This window comes from Narcine bancroftii, chromosome 2 (genome assembly GCF_036971445.1).
Source record: "Narcine bancroftii isolate sNarBan1 chromosome 2, sNarBan1.hap1, whole genome shotgun sequence".
Classification (NCBI taxonomy): domain Eukaryota; kingdom Metazoa; phylum Chordata; class Chondrichthyes; order Torpediniformes; family Narcinidae; genus Narcine; species Narcine bancroftii.
The window spans coordinates 24498239-24517804 of NC_091470.1; the positions used below are offsets into that span (position 1 = coordinate 24498239).

The following is a 19566-nucleotide window of genomic DNA, read 5'->3' on the forward strand; positions in this document are numbered from 1 at the left end:
CCCCTGTCCCTGATATCTTTATGGCAAATCTTGGTATAATTATAGCATTTTTCATTACGAGCTTGAATAATAGAATGATTTCAATCAATCAACTCCAGGAAGGGAATTCTAGGTCACAACTAATCCCATTTAAAAAAAGTTTTTCCTCACATTCTCTTTATGCCTTTGCACAATATCATAAATCCATGCACCTTGGATCCTTTTGTTTTTTTTCCTGCATCTTTTTCATTATGACTTTTCAAATCCTCCTTAAATTGCGGCTAATAGAAATATATATATATAGAAAGAAATGCATGCAAAACTGGCCTCATTAGTGCAATGACAGTTCCCTACAGCTTCCTTATTTTGTATTCTTCACTTCCAGTTTATGAATTGCATATCCTATTTACTTTACAAATTGAACGATTACGCAGTAATTGCTCAACATGCCTGATGAACACTTCTGCATTTGTGCTCTGGAAACTTTTGTTCCTTCACAACCTTCATAATTCTGTCACAAGTCTATGCTTTCTTTATTCTCTTGGTCAAAATGCTTCATTTGCCATCTTGTCTACTCTCATGCAATTACTACCCACACAATTTGAAACACACTTTCAAGCTCCAATGGGAGCTACGTGTAGTAAAATGTGCAAGATGAAGATCCAGTTGCAAACCAAAGTTGGAAAAATCTAATCAAATCTAGTCTATAGGGCACAATACATCTCCCCTAACAAAGAAAACCAAACAGTGTGCATTCAAAAGCACTGTTCATAAAAAGTGTGAACCAAATTGGGAAAGTCTTGTATTCAAGCACATAGATCAAACAACAAAAAGATCTACTCAGATTGTGTTTGATGATCCAGAATGTGGATCTTGAATTGAAGATTTAAACTACTTTTTTTTTGCAATCCCTCAATCTGCTCCTTTTCCCCTAAAAAAAAATTCTTGCTGAATGACTGAACACTATTAGAGTAGAACGTCTCTGCTTTTGGAATCATACCCTCTTGTATCAAAGTTGAAATGTGTTATTGTTTTCATTATGCTCCAGCCCCCATTTTTTAAACCATTAACTTTATTTATCCATCAAGCATCCCTGCAATCTCAGCACAATCAACATTTCTACCTAGCTTTATATTAAGAGTAAATCTGTACAAATTACATTGGATCCCTTCACCCAAATCAGACATATCTTGCAAAGAGTCAAATACACCAACATACAACCAACCCAAAAATAACCCTGGTTTTCTGTTCAATGACCAATTCTTAATCAAAGCCAGTATACTACTCTGCCTGTCCCGTCCCCCCCCAGCCACCCCCCCCCCCCCCTCACACCGCCCGCCAATTCTGTGCATTCTAATTTTATTGAATAGCCTCATATTGCATCTTGCAGAAGGCATTACAAAATTCCAAATTCACCTTATCCACTGTTTTGCCCTCATCTATTTGCAGTAATAATCTCTAAGATTTTCCTTTCATAAATCTTCGTGAATTCTAGCTAATCCTGTTATTATTTTCTAATACCCTGTTACAACTTCTTAAAATCATAGATTTTTGCATTTTCCTGACTAGTGATGTCTGGCTGTCTGGTCTATTGTTCCCTGCTTCTCCTCTCCATTCTTTAAACACTAATTAAAAAAAAACCCTTGAATTGACAAAGTGCAATCATAAAATTCAAGAGAGCCTCAGGGAAGCCATTCACAAAATGGAACACATCAACAATTCCAGAGACTGTGGCTCACGCTTCTAAGGTTATTTCTCTAATTATCTCCAGATGGAGTAAATCCCTAACATTCAGTGAATTTTGTGCTAAGCCACCAGATAACCTTTCCTGTGGTTTAAAATCAACTATTGGATTGAATTCAATCACTTTTAGAAGAACTGTAATGCAAGGACTGGCAATTATATATTTCTATTATCCAATAATACATGCTTGGAAAGTATGCTGCAAAAGTAATCTGTGAATCTACTGCAATTCATGTGATAGTCAGTTAGTCTAAATAAAATGCATCAGAACAATAAACAGAAGATTACTGTGCTCAAAAACAGTTCAGCTTCGTTCAACAGGACTGTTCAGTACTTACATATCTCGGAAATTGTTTGAAGGAATGAAACATGTAAAAACGATGAAAATAGATGATTCCTGTGGCCAACGTGTCATAATGTCTTGCAATTTTTGTTAAAGAAAGACACATTTATCAATAATTTCCCTCAACAATGCCAACAAAACTGAAGTCCATTGGAAAGGTTCCTCCATCACCCCAGAATTCATTTTCACACACATCAGATCTTATTTGATCAGAAGATTGTGCTTTTGGCAATTAGGCTGAGACACTATTACAATTAGTGAGCCGTTCTGAATACTTAACACTTTCCTCAAAGTGGCATATTAAGCGAGGTTAATGGCAGTCATGACAATTTTTTTTAACATGAAATAAAAACTGCAATGATCCACTACCTGACTTAAGGAAACAGTGATGGTTTAGCACCTGGCCTACTCGCGACATTCACCATTCTCCCTTTTAAATTATCTAGGGCTTGGTTTCCATGGTACTTTTAAAGGGAAAATGTATTCTAATAATGTGTAACAACCAAAAAAATAGTAAATTAGAAGAGTGCTGTAGTATCAGCAGGAATAACATCTAATAGTCTGGAAAATCTGGGACCGAAGTCCCAAGCATCCTGATATCAGCATTGTACTGCACCTCCCAATTAGCAAACCTAGCTCTCATTTTATGTCAGAAATACAGTTTCATCGACTGAATGGTCTATTAAGATGAACAAAGAAAATATGTGCAACATGTTTATTCATTAGCTTAAGCCAGATATCACACCAGAATGGCAAACAATAGAGCCTTACCACTTATTATTACCAATCACAGCTTTTAATGGGCCAAACACCTTTACATCTTCAAGTAATTTAAACAAATCTTACCGGTTCATAAAGAGTGAGGCTCTATCACACCAGCTCAGCATCAGCCCAAAGTTTACAGTATTCCAGAAAGGGTTGACCCAAAACTATGATACCAAAACATGGAGGACACATTCACACTTGTGTTCTTGGAGAGTGAATACCGAACAATTTTCAGGGTAAAGATAAAAGTAGCCTTTCCTGCTAAGTCATATGGTGATTAAAAACAGAAAGTGCTAAAGATACTCAGCAGGTCATGAATCATTAATGGAGGGGGAAGAGTTAACATTTCAGGTGAAAGACTTTGTACATTATTGAAAAATGCATCATTGATCTTTAGAATCACATACTATATCTACCTATTGCTGCCATACACAAGGATCCTGTTTTCAGAACGTTGGACTAAAGTGAACAATGGCTTAGGGCTTCAGCTGAAGAGCAGCAGGTAAGCATGCTCTTTGAAAGTAAAAGTTGACTTCAAAAAAGTGTTAGAGCCCATTATGAATTACCTGAGTCTTGTTCTAGTGCTTTAATTACAGTAATTCCAAAGAAAGATAGAGATCCTTTGAAAGTATCCTCATATCGACCGATTTAGTTGTTAAATGTATATAAATGTTAAAATTATAGCTAAAATTTTAGCGAATAGATTGGATAAATTTTTACCTAAGCTGATTCATATGGATCAGACAGGTTTTATAAAGAATAGATATGCCTCAGATAATATTTTATGTGTGATTAGTTTAATAGATTTCGACAATCTTCAGACCATCCAATGGTGATATCTTTAGATGCCGAAAAAGCGTTTGATAGAGTTGAGTGGAATTTTCTGTTCAAAGTTTTGGAGAAATTCAAGTTTGGTCCTCTTTTTATTGGTTGGATTAAGGCTTTATATAGTAAACCGGTAGCTAAAGTACTGAAAATGGTTTGATTTTGGAACTGTTTAAATTGACCCGATCTACTCGTCAAGGTTGTCCTTTATCACCAGCTTTGTTTGCATTAGTGATCGAACCTTTGGCACAGTTGATAAGACAAAATACACAGATACAAGGTATGAAAGTTTTAGATGAGGAATATAAAATTAATTTATTTGCCGATGATGTATTGGTGTATCTAACAAATCCAGCTCAATCACTTTTACATTTGAAGGAGTGTTTGATGCAACAAAGATATCTTTCTGGATATAAAGTAAATTGGGAAAAAAGTGAAATATTACCGGTGAGTGAAGGAGATTATTCAGCTTATAAGAATATTCTTAATTTGAAATGGATGGATCGAATTAGATATTTGGGTATAATTCTGGATGTTAATTATCAATCTTTATATAAATTAAATTATGTTCCATTAATAAAAAAAATTAAAACTGATTTGATTAAATGGAAAGATTTGCCTATTAATTTATTGGGTAGAATAAATACAATTAAGATGAACATTTTTCCACGTATGCAATATTTATTTCAATCTATTCTGTATTTACTTGATAATTTTTTTTTCGAGATTTGAATAAAATGGTTAGGGAGTTTTTATGGAGGTAAATTTTCAAGAGTAGCCTTGAATAAATTAACTTGGAAATATGAATTAGGGGGACTACGTTTACCACGTTTTCGAAATTATTACGAAGCAGCCCAATTTAAATTTATTAGTTCATTGATGGATTTGGAACGGCCCCCTAGTTGGGCTAAAATTGAGATGGCAAATATCTCTGAATTTGAAATACATCAATTTTTGTTTAGATGGAATGTAAATTTGTTACAGCAATATAATATGCCTATATTAAAGCATTTAATGAAGTTATGGACAAAGAAAAAGAAAATGATAGGTTCTAGGGGTGAATTATCGGCCTTGACTCTGTTGTATAATAATCAACTTATTTCTTTCTCAATACATAATCGAAGTTTATTTCATTGGAGATTTAAAGGTGTGGAAAATTTGGGAGATTGTTTTAAAGAAGGTAAATTTTTATCTTTTGAGTAGATGAGAGAGTTATGGTATTGATAAGAACTCTGTTTCTTTATTATCAAATTCGATCTTTGGTGAAACATGTGTTTGGTAGAGATATGATTTTACCTGAAATGATTAAATTTGAGACTTTTCTAATGAAGGTACCAGAGAAGGGTTATATTTCATTTATGTATCAAATATTACAGGATGGTATGGATAAAATGGGTTGGGGTAAATCCAAAGGTAAATGGGAAGTGGATATCAGTTTTATTTTTTCCGAGGACGATTGGTTAGATATTTGTAATGATAGTTTAACTAGATTGATAAATGGACGTAATTATAACTTTATACATCAATTATATTTAACACCTGAAAAATTTAAAAAGTATGGTTTTCATGAATCAGATTTGTGTTTTAGATGTGGTAACTTTGTTGGAACTTTTTTTTCATGCGGTTTGGTCATGTATACATATACAATCTTTTTGGAAGAAAGTTCAATTGTTTCTGGAATACCTGTATAAGATTAAAATACCTTTAGATCCGACAGTATTTTTATTGGGTAGTTTGCAACCTCTGAGAGGTTTGGGATTAGATAAGTTTCAACTTGCTTTTGTATATTTAGCTTTATCTGTAGTGAAAAAAATGTATTGCTAGTACTTGGAAAATACAAATATGATTGATATTAATAGATGGCATAATGAGATGAAATATTGTTTAATAATGGAAAAAAATTATGTATGCTTTGCGTGATAACTATAATTTCTTTATTAACAAGTGGTTGTTATATTCAGAATATTTACATTTCGACTTACATTGATTATATCTTAATATGTATGCTTAATTTTTCCTTAATTTTTTTTTCTTCTCTTTATGGCTCTTCTTAGGAGAGTTGGCTGAAGGGGGGGTGGGGTGGGGCTCTTTTTTTTTCTTTTTTATATATAAAATATAACATTCATGTTTATGGTTTATTGTTATATATGTTACTTATTATCTGTATTTTGAACGAATAAATAAAGTTAAAAAAATGTTAGAACCGGTGCTACAACAATAATGTGTTAATTATTAATGCCACAAGACACTAAAGAATGCAGCTCCCACGTGGGCTTGTTGCATACAAACAGATCATTTTAATTTATAACTTGAATAGGATAAATTTCAAACAGTTCAGTTTCTACAGAAATGGTTCATTGTAGTTTTTTTCCTGATTCCTGACTGGAAATATTAAATCAAAAGACATGAACAGCAATGAGCATTAGTATGCTCACCTAATCGGATTCTTAAGAATGTGGATGAACAGCAGGACCTTCGGGCCCAAATCCATACATCTCTCAAGGTTGCCGCACAGGTTGATAGGATAGTTAAGAAGGCCTATGGTAGTGGTTCTCAACCGTTTACTCTCCACTCACATACCACTAAGTATTCCCTAGGCCATATGTGCTGTGATTAGTAAGGGATTGCTTCAGGTGGTATGTGAGTGGGAAGGGAAGGTTGAGAATCACTGCTCCAGACCCAATTGTTACTGAAATATTTTGCTTGAGAAAAATGGTCAGTGGCCCATTTCCTTTGGATTTATGAAGCTGTGCACATAACGAGTCAATTAGGTACAATTAAAACAGTGGTTTTCAAACTTTTTCCTTTCCATTCACATACCTCTTTAAGCAATCCCTTACAAATTACAGAGCACCTATGGCATAGGGAATACTTAAAGTGGTATATGAGTGGAAAGAAAAAGGTTGAGAACCACTGACCTGTGGGATATTGGCTTTCATTATCAAGGGTTGAAAGGTAATGTTTCAACTCTTACAAATCTTTGAGGAGACCGTCCTTAGAGTATTGTGTTCAGTTCTAGTCACCTCATTATTGGAAGAATATGGAAGCTATGGAGAAGGTACAGAGGAGATTTACCACGATGTTGCCTGGATTGGAAATCAAGTCTTACGAAGCAAGGTTATCAGAGCTGGAACATTTCTCTGGAGCGAAGGAGGCTTAGCAGAGGTCGACAAGATTCTGAGAGGAACAGACTGGGTGGACAGCCAGCACCTTTTTCCCCAAGTCAGGAATAGGATACATCAGATGAAATTTTAATGAAGATATCAGCTGGAAGTTTTTAAAAACTATAACAATGTTGTGGGTGCCTGGAATGCCTTGCCAGTGATGGTGGTGGAGGCTGAAAGATTAGGGGCATTTAAGGGACTCTTAGGTACAAGGACTGCCTAAAGAAATCTCTTGGTGCCTGCCACATTGACCACCGCCAGTGGGCTGATATCGCCTCAAACCGTGCATCTTGGCGCCTCACAGTTTGGCGGGCAGCAACCTCCTTTGAAGAAGACCGCAGAGCCCACCTCACTGACAAAAGGCAAAGGAGGAAAAACCCAACCCCAACCAACCAATTTTCCCCTGCAACCGTGTCTGCCTGTCCCGCATCGGACTTGTCAGCCACCAACGAGCCTGCAGCTGACGTGGACATTTTACCCCCTCCATAAATCTTCGTCCGCGAAGCCAAGCCAAAGAAAAAAGAAGGCATTTGAATGAAAGAAAAATAGAGGGTTAAGAGAAAGGAAGGGTTTAGTACTTTTTGTTTGGTAGGAATATACGGGACACCACTAAGAGGGCCAAAGGGCCTGTACTGTGCTGTTATATTCTAAGTGCAAACTGCTTTCACGTCTGGTTTAACTTGCATTATGGAGCAAAAGATATCTCTCAGCTAAAAATGACTTGCACAAATAAATTCCAAATACTTGCTTATGGATACGCAGAAGAGGAAAAGTGTTTAAACTATTTTCGTATGAGTTAATTATTTTTTGACTTTACCTGCTTTGGATTTATTGTTTTTTTTTCAAAAATTGGCAAAGACCAGATCAATTATAGCGAACTCTCAGTTCAGGCTGCCCAGCCCTTTTTTTTTTCTTGCTGTTTTCTTGTTTATTTTGGAAGATTAGATGAGCTTTTAATAACCATTTTTTTAAATATTCCAAATCGAGGAGAATGGGATAATGCTCAATATGTTATGTTAGATTTTGTATTATGTATTGCAATACATTGATGTTTCTGCTTTTACTATTCGATTCTGTATTCTATTATCCTCATGTATTGTTTACTTATAAAATGTTTAAGAAAAAGACTGAAAAAGAAAATGCTCCACAAATAGTTAACACACTTATACAGGAGTGGAAGGTCCAAGCAATGAAAGAAAAATGTTCTAATGTTTTTCTGTTGATGAACTAAACTACTAAAGACATTGAAAAGGATACAGCCCCAAACGTGTTCCCACATCAAATATAAACCGGGCACCCTCTCGGCGATAGCGAGCCTCTGTTGCTGGATCAAGCCCCTCTAACTGGGATGGGGTGTGTGCCAGGTCCTTCTTATCCCAATACCAACATGGCTTTCTGAGGTCAACGTTTGCCAGTGCTGCAGTCAAAGTGGAATTCTCCTTATTTTCCTTCATTTACCTGGAGTCAGAAAGTAAACATTTAGTTAAAAGATCAGTTATCTAAATCGACAGATGCTTTTAAATCTGGTGGCTTTATTGAAGAGATTTTGTTTTACAAAACATTCCATACTCAATCAAAATTAGATTTGGGTAGTAAGATTGAGATACCACTTCTGCATTTATGGACATTGATAATGGCCCTGAGCACTGGCGATTTGTCCTGTTGCTTTGGACTATTGGTGCTGTTATTGTTTCAAATGAAAGATAAAGGTAAGATACAAATGTACTAATTCTTCATTACTAAAATGGACATTGTTGCAATGCTAATAAAAGTAAAAACACAATGCTGAAGCAATTTAGTAGGTCAAACAGAGTACTTTATATTGCAAAGGTAAACATACAAAACCAACCGTTTGGGCTTCAGCCCTTCATCAAGTTGATACCTTAATGAAGGGCTAAAGCCTGAAACGTTGGCTATGTATCTTTATCTTTGCAACATGATGTACATACACTATTTGACCCGTTGAGTTTCTCCAGCATTGTTTTTATAGACTTTTGTGTTTTACTATTGCTAATAATGCTTCTGTATTCCGAAAAAATTGCAGCGTCAATAAAACAAAGGAATAATTAACCACTTCCGCCCAGTAACAAATGCCTGATTAAAGTATTTGTGCAGATTAATGTTGTGACCACACCAAATACAAAAACTATACTTTATGAACATTTTCATCACATTTCAGCTCACATGAAGGATCATATGAATTATTTATCGATTTGTTAACTTCACCAAATGAAATTGCCCACAGAAGCAAAAGTAATAATCACAAGATCTAACCCCACCTTCATTTTGTAGTCTTAAAACCTATTTCCTTTACTTTGTTAGCAATGGCATTGGTAAGAAAAGAGGCCAACAGGAAAAATGTATTAGTGTTACAGGCAAAAGCAATTGATCCTCTGAACCAAGGTTTGAGATTGGTTGAGGAAAACAGGATAGGAATGTTAAAAGATGATCTTTTAGAAAAATACCTAGTTCATACAGCAGTTTGACTACAGAGAATCCAGTGATGTTGGTTCAGGAATGTAGGTCGCACTATAGGTTGATAGATTTTCTATCAGTTCTGTGAATGAAATCTAATCGCCTATTTTCATTGAGTTGGTTCTGCTGTGAATGTGCAGTTAGGATCACGACTTGCACATCATGACACAAATGCAAGATGGAGATGAATTTTTGTGAGCAGCGAACTGTAAGGAAGGTGCACTGTATTTCCTGCCAGATGATGCAGCTAATGCTTCAAAAACAGCCATTTTTGATGGTTTGTTGCTTCACATTGAACATTTTCACAGTACCGCTACATTTCCACACACATTAAACCAATCATCCAGCAACTTGTCCAGCAGACCCCTCAACAAGTCTTCTACTTTTGGTTAAGGAAGTCAAAATTTTATATACGTATAACACAAAAAAGAATGTATCCTGGGCTTTCCATGAATTTCAGATTTCCAACGACTGCAGTTTCTTTTGATTTTCAAATTGTAAAGACTGGTAATACTCCTATTTCTCTTGCAATCAGGACAATTTCTTTTCCTAAATGGATATGCACTGCATAAATTTCATTAAACAGGTCCCATTGAACATCAGCACTTTGCAATCTCTCGTCATTTAAAAACTATCCAACAGGTGATTTAAAAAAAAAAGAAATCTAATTTTCACCTTGCCAATTTCCATCTGTCATTGTCCTTTATTCCTCTTGTCAACAACCCTGTGACATTCTCATCACTGTTCACATTACTACCTAGATGCAACTCATCAGCAAATAGAGAAATATTAGATTTGGTCCATTCAGACACAGCATTGATAAAGATTAGAACTAAATCAAACCCAAGCACTGCCAGCTTTGGATTGTATAATTACTAGTGTTTTCTTTCTCTTAACCAATTCTCAATCCATGTGAGAAAACTTCTTCCAATTCCATCCACTTCGATCAACTGGACACATCTCCCTTTCAGAAATACTAGGAAGACAGTTGCTATAGGAACTATTCTAGAATTTATAGAATTCTACCCCGAGTTAAACCATTCTCACATCTAGTTCCAATTTCCGGCCTTTTCCCCATATCCCTTGATACGCTGACTAATTAGATACATATCAATCAATCTCTTTCTTAAACCCTCCCTATAATAGGGACTCCACAGCTGTGTGTGGCAACGAATTCCACAAGCCTCTGGCTAAATAAATTTCTTCTTATCTAAGACAGTGTCCTCTTGTCCTGGATTCACCCACCAAGGGAAACATCTAATTTACATCTACTCTGTCCAATCTTTTCAGTATTTGAAATGTTTCTATGGAGATCTCTCATTCTTCTATACTCTCAATGAATACAGTCCAAGAGCCAATGAATGTTCCTCATATGTTAGCCCTTGGATTCCAAGAATCATCCTGGTAAATCTTCTCTGTACTCTTTCTAACATCATTACATCCCTTCTAGGATAAAGGGCCCAAAACTGCACACAGAACATACAAGAACATGAGGAATAGGAGCAGGAGTAGGCCACCCGACCCATCAAGCATGCTCCACCATTCAATAAGATCATGGCTGATATAATAATTGACTCAACTCCACCTACCTGGCTTTTCCCCATATCTCTTCATTTTTTTTTTTAAATTAAAAATCTATCTAACTGAACCTTAAATAAGTTTAATGAAGTAGCCTCAACTACTTCCATGGGCAGAGAATTGCAGAGATTCACTACTCTCTGGGAAAAACAGTTTTTCCTCATCTCAGTCGTAAATCTACTGCCCTGAATCTTGAGGCTGTCTCCCCTACTAGTGAAAATTTTTTTCCTACCTCTGTCTTATTTATCGCTTTCATAATTTTATAAGTTTCTACAAGATCTCCTCTCATTCTTCTGAATTCAAATGATTATAATCCTAGGTGATTTAGTCTCTCCTCATAGGTCAACCCCTCATCTTTGGGATCAACCTGGTGAACTCTCCTCTGGACGGCCACCAAAGCCAGTATAGCCACAGTACTTTAAATGAGGTCTCACCAGTTCCCCATAGAGCCTCATCAACATTGCTTTACTCTCATACAGTATTCCTCTTGAAATGAATGCCAATGCAGCACTTACTTTACTGCCACACCTGGTTATCCTGCACAAGGACCCCAAAGTCCCTTTGCACATCCAAATTTTAAAATTTCTCCCCAAACAAATAATAATCTGTCTGCTTATTTCCTCTTCCAAAATGTACAACCGTACATTTCTCAACATTCGACAAAGAAATGGCAGATGAGATAGATACACTCTCCTAAGCTGTCAAGTCTCTCTGCAACCTTTTGGTTTCTTCAACACTTTCTACTCCACCACCTACCTTGATGTCATCTGCAAATTTAGATATAAAGTCATTCAATCGATAATACAAAACATCAATATACATTGTAATAAGAAGTGGCCCCAACACCAACCCATGCGGAACACCACTTGTAACCAGCAACCAACCAGAACAGGATCCCTTTATTCCCATCCTTTGCTTTCTGCATATCAGCCAATGCTACACCCAATCCAATATCTTTCCTATAATTTCATGGATTTTCATCTCATTAAAAAGCCTCTTAGGCTGCACCTCATCAAAGTCCTTTTGAAAATCCAAATACACACATCAGCAACCTCTCCCATGTCCATCTTACCGAAGATGACCTCAAAAAATTCCAATAGGAATTGGAAGAATCTTCCCTTCATGAAACTATGCTGGCTTGGACCTATTATGTCATGCACCTCAAGGTATTTCATAACTTTGTCCTTGAGGAGCGACATCGATGACTGTCAAACTCAAAGTCCTTTTTTATGCCTTCCTCCTTTGCGACCTTCCAATTCTCTGGACCCACGGCAAATTTCTGGAAAATAATTTCCAATGCCTCCACCGCCTCTCTTGATGGGTGCCAGTTTATTGGTTCCCCCTTCATGAGGAATTGACTCAACCCCCTCGACCGCTTCCTCTTTAAATGAAAATGAAGGAGAGCAGAGGGGACACGCACAAAAAAAAACCAACAAAACAGAGAGCTGGGAGCAGATATAAAAGAAAAGCAACAAACATTCTGCTCCAGGAACTTTTATCAAAAAAATCTCACATCGACCCAATTTAAAAAAATATTTCTGGAGATGCACACAGTCTGTTTTTGTTTCTTGCTAGATTACCCTCACATTTATATAAAAAAAATTGCTTAATCATCTTTGCAGTACTGTTGCCCCTAGTAACATCATGAGCCGGACTCTCTTATTTTAACTCATTCCTTTTGCTGTTGTGTTTTGGTGCCTTAAAGTCCAAATTCTACAATTTGTCTATTATCTGTAATTTAATAAAAAACCTCACGATTTCCTCATTGTCGCTTTGCGGCTGAAACAAATCAGAGCTTCGACGTATCCTGACGCTGCACAGGACGAGAAGCCCCCACACACTCTTTAACCTGGTCTCCCCACGGCAAAACTCCACCTCAAACCGGAGCTTCCTTTGCTTTTCGATTGAAAACATCGGCTTCAGAATCACAGGGCCCCTCCTCAGCGAGACCAACAAGTAGGGGGAGAGGAGGTGGTGGGGGTGGGGGGGGGGGGAGAGGAGGTGGTGGGGGTGGGGGGGGGGGGGAGAGGAGGTGGTGGGGGTGGGGGGGGGGGGAGAGGAGGTGGTGGGGGTGGGGGGGGGAAGAGGCCATTATTGTCGGTTCACCGGCCCATTCCCGACCTCCTCACGACTCCCCGTGGCCGCTCACCATCGGCGTTCTTACCTGAGACAGCGCTGAGGCTCGGCCTCCACAAACACAGCCCTGATTAACCCCAGAGCAACACCACACCGCCCCACAAAATAAAACCCCTCCCGGCACAGGACCGCAACCGCTTCGCTCTCAACTTTCCCAACAGGGCGCCGCCATTTTGAATCCCCCTCACGCGCGTGCGCGCGCAGACGCCGCGTCAACGGACCAACCACCCGCTGGCCCCAGTCAGCGCGAGCCAAGGCGAGAGGGGCGTGGGCCCAGGATGACGTCAGGCGGCCTCTTCAAATCGCACCCCCGACGGCGGGCCGGCTGACTGATTGATGGCTCGTCGCAGCCAATGGGCGGGAGAGCCACGAAAGGCGCTGCGGCGCAGCAGAGGCGGGACTTGCAGCACGATCAGGTTCGGCTGCGGAGCCGCCCGAAAGGTGGATTGACCGGGTCCTTCTCCTCACCCCCCCCCCTCCTCCCCTCCCCCTCCCATTGCAGATTCATCACGCTGCGGTATTCAGGTTAATCATTCTCGTTGCTTAATTACGCTCTTCTTTCAGCATCGTGTTTAATTTCTGCCTTCGTGGTGCGGCCAGGTCTGGAGTGTCTCCCCTTCGTGGCTCTGGAGGGAGAGCACGAGTGAGGGACGGGGCAGGGCCTTGCAGAGCTGGGGCTGCCAGCCTTACCCCTTTATTTGGTCTGGTCACTGGATTCAGCTGCTAAAGCAGTCCAGGGACCAAACAAAGCAGGTTGAGCTCCCACAATGGAGTCTGGTGTGAAAGGGGTTCTTTTGAAACTAATTGATGGTGAATAAAGTTTATTTTTCTTGGGGTGGGGGTGGGGGTGTGGAAATAGTCACATTTATCACCACCAGACCCAATGGCGGTGCTTCTTACGTTGTAAATGTTGAGAGTTGAACAAAAAATGAAATGCAGATACTGTTTTTGACTATGAATGGACTGGATGTGTTGCAGCCCTTAGAACTAGATGCTAAATTGAGCAACATGCTTTGTTGTTGCATTTGAACTAACATTTAAAGTGAACTAACAAGCTGATGCATTTGTCCTGGTATCCCAGATTGCTGCAGATCAAGGGGGACTGTTTCTCAACTGCAGAGAAGTAGAGGGTGGCCTGTTGTGAGTCGTCATTGAAAGGCATAGGCTTTTTTTGTTGTGCAGTTGTGATGTGCAAAGGTACCAACAGATAGGCCTGCAGTTCATGCATGGCTTGGTTTTTGGTGTGTGTGGATAATCCTGGAAACCTGGTGCTTTTTAGCAGTGGCTAACCTGCTTTTAATTTAGGCGGTGTTAAATTTAAAATCTACACTTAAATGACATTTATGGATTTAACAATCAGAATTTATTGTCACAGGCAGCATTCTTAATGTAAATTGATATTTGTTAAGCTGGTCACTTCTACAGCTTTATTTGGGGATATGCTTTCTGCACATTAACTGCAGACGATTGCTCAGACGCTTCTTTCTCAAAATCCTGGAATTTTAATCAGTAACATTGTTTTTTATGACCTTGCGTACCTCACTAGCGTCTTCCTTTGTCAATCCAGTATTGATGCCCTTTCTCTGAAAGCTAAGACCTGATGATGCGTTTTATCTGAAAATAAAAACCTAAATTCTGGAAGCAGTTGGGGCGCTTTGATAGAGAGGGGGTGGGGGGGGGGGGGGGGGAGAGTGAATGAAGATCAGTAAAGCAGAGCTTTGTGTGGTGTAATGTAGAAAAAGGGTTATTAAGGCCAGAAGTGCTTTGGCTTCGGAGTTTTTAAAAAAAAAAACATTTTTGTTAGGACAAAATCAAGATAAAAACCAAAAGGATTTGCTTGGTTTTGCGTGTCCTTGATGATTATAGAAGCAGTTTGCTCTTGAAATGGATGATGGGGAAGTGGTGGAGAACTAAAAATGCAACTTTTCAAAATTATTTTTTCATCTGTAAAAAGTGTGAATGCAAAAGGAGAATATTGAAATTGTATGAAGAATTTTAATTTGTTTTCGATACATGGTCTGTTTTTTAAGCATTGGATTGATCACATGATGACCAACATAAATTTGCAATTAACAGGAACACAAAAAAATGGAGAAAATCTCCTTGGGATATTCCAAAATGGATGAATTCCTTTTTAAATGTTCCTCGTGTCATCTTCTGCATGACAAATTGCACAATGTACTGTACACATTCACTGAAATTATTTCTTGCATTTAAATGAAAATTTATCTATCAACTTGTATATGTCTACTTCCCAAAGACAAGACCAAGTTACCTTTTATTTTTAAACGTGAAAGGATGTCAGCTATTTTGTCAGACTGAACTCCAGCGATTCTACATCGCATCAAGCCGAAGATGCGTCAATATTCCTTTAAGACAGGATCACAGGCAGATGGCAGGTGCATTCCAAGACTATTCTGAACTGTAACAGCTGCACCAATTGAAGTTGCCCCTCAACCCTTTGAACAAGATTTTCTTGTTTGACAACCCCTCCAGTGAAGAATGAAGTCTTCCCAGCATTCAAACTAACAAGGCTGAAGAACCAGGTGGTGTACCAGCTGAGGCTGAAAAGTCAAATGAAGAAGTGTGTCATAAGCTGTTTTGAAGCTTGTTGAATCAGAAGATTCCTGCGAACTTGATTTCCACACAATGGTAATTCTTGCAAGGCATTGTGCTGTTCTCCACACGGGAGACATTCTATTATCCTCTTAAATTGATTATTTTTCTTCCCGTTGAGATCTCAGTGCAATTTCAGAACTCCTACGAGACGGCCAACGTGATTTTAATTGCTCCTAAACCAAAAAAATAACCCAATTGGAACAAACTCATGACCTTTTGATTTGAGAGTCATCTGAATTTGCAGCACTCTGCTCACTTGTGAACAACTCTGGCATAGTTGGACATATTTTGACAATGGGGATGATATTGTGGTTTGGCGAACTCACTCTTGCCTTGCAGAAGTCTTAACTTTAGTACTTGGGTACCACCTTGTATCACCATTGAATATCAGGCCACTGTCTCTGAAATAGTCACCGCCCTCATTTCTTTAGGAGATCGTACTCCTACAGTCTATTGCCTCATAATTTCTCTCAACTAAACTTTACTTCCTTTTCAAGATCCAAAAGCAGAAGTGTCCTGGTAGATCCTCTGCTTTAAATTGCTGTTGAGACACCCATTTCATTTTCCAGATTCTTCAGCTATGTTGGATCTGCCCTGATGACAAGAGTTCCCACAGCAGTACCTATCGAGCTCTCTTTCTTCCTCATTAATTGCAGTTTCCCCTCTTAACTATGATAATTTTTGTATTTAAAAAAAAAAAAAAATTGGCTCTGATCCCTCTATTCCCCAAAAAATGGGTTGGGTTCCATGTTTCACAGTGTACATGACCAGCCTCCTCTACACTCCACGGGGATTCTTCCCGCCACTGTCCCATGTATCCCACGTGGTTGCAAAACCTCCCCTTTCACCTCCTTCCCTTCCTGTTATCTTGGGATCTGAAGAATTTTCAAGAGAAGCAGAAATTCAACTGCACTTATTTAAATTTAGTACCATTGCTTTTGGTTTGCAAAACATGGTCTTTACATTGGAGAATCCATACTTGGATTGGGCAGAGCATCTCCATTCAATCTGTAAGAGGAGTCCTGAGTGTCCATAATATTTCAGTCTGACCACCTCAGACCAATTATGTGGCATAGTGTCAAAGAACAGCATGATTATTTTGCAGCCCTTAGAACTAGATACTAAATTGAACAATTTCATGTGACTGCCATTTTTCAAGACGAGAATGAGTAACCAAAGCATTTATTACGGACTTTCAGAATGCTATCGATTTACTGTGCTATTTTTGCAACATAACTGCCTCAGACTGTGTTAACCTCAAACACTGAGTTGTCCATTATCAGCGTGGCTCATAACTGTTGGAGACAATTGAACACTTCTTGTTATTTTAGGAACCACCTCTTCGAGCCAATGTTGAATTCAAGATTTCGTCGAGTATCCAGTGCATAAATGCTTCCTTTGGGTAAACTACAAGGCATGTTCTAGTGAACACAACGATCCAATTCCTTGATGCGGTATTATCTCCAGTGTCTTCCATGGAGGTGAAATCTCAGTGAGTTACATACAGCACCAAGAAAGGTAATGCCACATAGCTCGTGGAAGATTGCCGCCAGCATCTTCACTCAGCAAATAGAGGGGTGAAACATGAAAGTCTGCGGATGCACTGAAAACACAAAAATGAGAGAGAAACTCAGCAGGTTTTCCGGTGTCCATAGGTGGCAAAGATATATAACCACCGTTTCGGGCCTGAGCTCTTCATCAAGGTCTGAGGGAAAAAAAAATCAGGCAGGTGCCTGAATTAAAAGGTTGGGGGAGGTGAACAAGCAAAAGAAGATATTGAGTGAAACACTAAAGTCTTCGGACTGTAATTGTCGTCAAAACACTGAAATGCTGGTGGAAGTTAGCTAGTCTTGCAGCATCTATTGGAGGTAAAGATATTAAGGATGTTTTAGGCCTGTGCCCATAGTTGACAATGATAGGAGGACAGGAGAGGAAGGGATCGAGGGAGGTACCTGGCTCTGTGAATGCAGAGGAAATGTCCAAGGTAAAAAAGGGTGGGGGGGATGGGGAGGGAAAGGGTGGGGTGGGGGCAGTGAAATCAGGAGGAGGGTCAAAGAAAGGAGGAGAAAGAAGGTAGTGGGGGTAATGGAAATCAGAGAAATTAATAGCACAGAGCGATAAAGCCAGCTTTTATTTGCCCTTTGAACTCTATGAATTTAAAAGAAAATAACTGAAGGGGGATTGGGTGGTCCAGACTTTCCCATCTTCGATCCTCCAAAGTGGGGTGGTGGGGGGGGGGGGGGGTACACTCAGCAGTAGAGCAAAGTGCTGAGGGTCCTATCTAAAAATGGTCGAAACGGGAAGGACCGATGACGTCTTTAGCAAATGACGTATATGCAGGAAATTCAAATTGTCGTGACTTCATCAGTACCAATGAACTTGCTTAATAATTTTGATTGCCACATTCAGGAGCTTTGATTGAGTTCTAAGACTGCATAGAATGTACAAGACTATCAAAAGCATATGTTGTTCCATTGTCAATTTGAGTGCACAGCAGTGACATTTCCGGGAGCATATGTTTTGCATCACAGTTGACACCGATGCTGCTGTGATACATGTCCTGCCTCTTTTGTTTCAGGAAGCTGTCTTGCATTGGGAAAGGACTCACAGAGCTGGCTTTTTTCGGTTTTGTGTGAACATGCAAGCTGGCTTCCCAAGATGGGTCATGTCTACAGGAATACCATGGCTTTGCTGTACAAAAGGGGCTAATGTTAATGCTATCTGGTTTTTGAGGGTGCCCATATTCTGTGTTGTTGCATATGATCTTAGTCTGGCAGTGTACGATACCTTGGGCAGAGAAGTGGGAATGGGGTGGGAAATTGAAATGGAGATTCCCACTATTGCGGCAGGCAAAGACGCTTTATTTTTCTTCCCCAGTCTGCGAGCAGTCTCTATGATGTAGACCTCCACAAGAGCACTGGATGTTGTCGATGACCCCTGGAGATTCACAAGTTGCCTCACTTGTTAAGACTATTTGGCCACCAGCCAATAAGCCACATCACCAATTCCACTAAACTGGACATGGTTGGCAGATGGAAGATTTTCTTCTTGGCAGCTAACCTTTCTGCTCCTGACTTGGGAGTCGAAAGAAATGGCACAAAGGCATGCTGAAAGCCTGTCTCAAGAATACTGATGTGGACATTAGAAGTTGGAAGGAGCAATTGGCTTTCTATTCTCAGACAAGGAGCTGCTTTGAGGAGAATTATGATGCCCTTGAAGCTGACAATGGGAAAAATTTGGTTGCAGGAAAGAAGTAGAAAGAAACTGCAGTCTGCAGTCAGCTGATATTGTAAATGAATGTCTTTACCTTCCACATGTGGCTTGTAATCCTAAAACTGGAACCATTTCAGTACCCAAAAGAGATGCTCAAAATATTCTGTGGAAAGAAAATTAATAGTTTTCCAATTTTTGACAGAGGATCTTCAATTATAAGAATTAAAGGAGTGTGATACAACAGAGGGATTCAGATACAGGTATATAATTCCCTGAAAGTGGCATCACAGGTCGATAGGGTCTTAAATAAGAGCTTTTAGCACGTTAGGCTTTGTAAATCAAAGTATTGAGTGTAGGAATTTTAATGTGATGGTAAAGTTGCTTAAGACTTTGGTGAGGCCAAATTTTGTGTAGTTTTTGGTCACCTAACTACAGGAAAGATACTAATAAGAATGAAGGGAAGATGTACTAGGATGTTGCTCAGACTTCAGGAAATGAATTACATGTAAAGGTTAAACAAGTTAGGACTTTATTTCCTGGAGCGTTGAAGAATGAGGAGAATATTGATAGAGGTATACAAAATAGGTAGAAGAAATGAAAATAGGCTTTTGCACTGAGGTTAGGTAAGATACAAACCAGAGGACATTGGTTAATGGAGGTTTACATTCTCGGACATACAGCATGGCAACAGGCCATTTCAGCCCTTGCTGCCCAATTGCACCCAGT

General features: G+C 39.1%; 2 protein-coding genes across 10 annotated transcripts in view; one reads left to right on the forward strand and one right to left on the reverse strand.

The window, feature by feature from the left end:
• ccnk (cyclin K) overlaps positions 1–13220 on the reverse strand; it is a 34178-nt gene extending 20958 nt beyond the window's left edge. For 4 of the 5 annotated variants that reach the window (XM_069916155.1, XM_069916153.1, XM_069916154.1 and 1 more), the window contains exons 1-3: positions 13037–13220; positions 8077–8277; positions 2061–2142 (exon numbers count right to left, since the gene is read on the reverse strand). In XM_069916155.1, the coding sequence (XP_069772256.1) occupies positions 2061–2142; positions 8077–8273 (279 nt within the window). In that variant the 5' untranslated portion in view covers positions 8274–8277; positions 13037–13220. Of the gene's footprint in view, positions 1–2060; positions 2143–8076; positions 8278–9969; positions 10052–13036 lie in introns of all 5 variants that reach the window. The other variant, XM_069916152.1, reaches the window with a different exon arrangement.
• Positions 13221–13351: 131 nt separating this feature from the next.
• The window catches only part of setd3 (SET domain containing 3, actin histidine methyltransferase), a 156986-nt gene continuing 150771 nt past the window's right edge, over positions 13352–19566 (forward strand). The window contains exons 1-2 of one of the 5 annotated variants that reach the window (XM_069916145.1): positions 13459–13533; positions 16959–17145. The gene's annotated coding sequence lies outside the window, so the exon portion shown is untranslated. The other 4 variants (XM_069916142.1, XM_069916147.1, XM_069916144.1 and 1 more) reach the window with 4 other exon arrangements.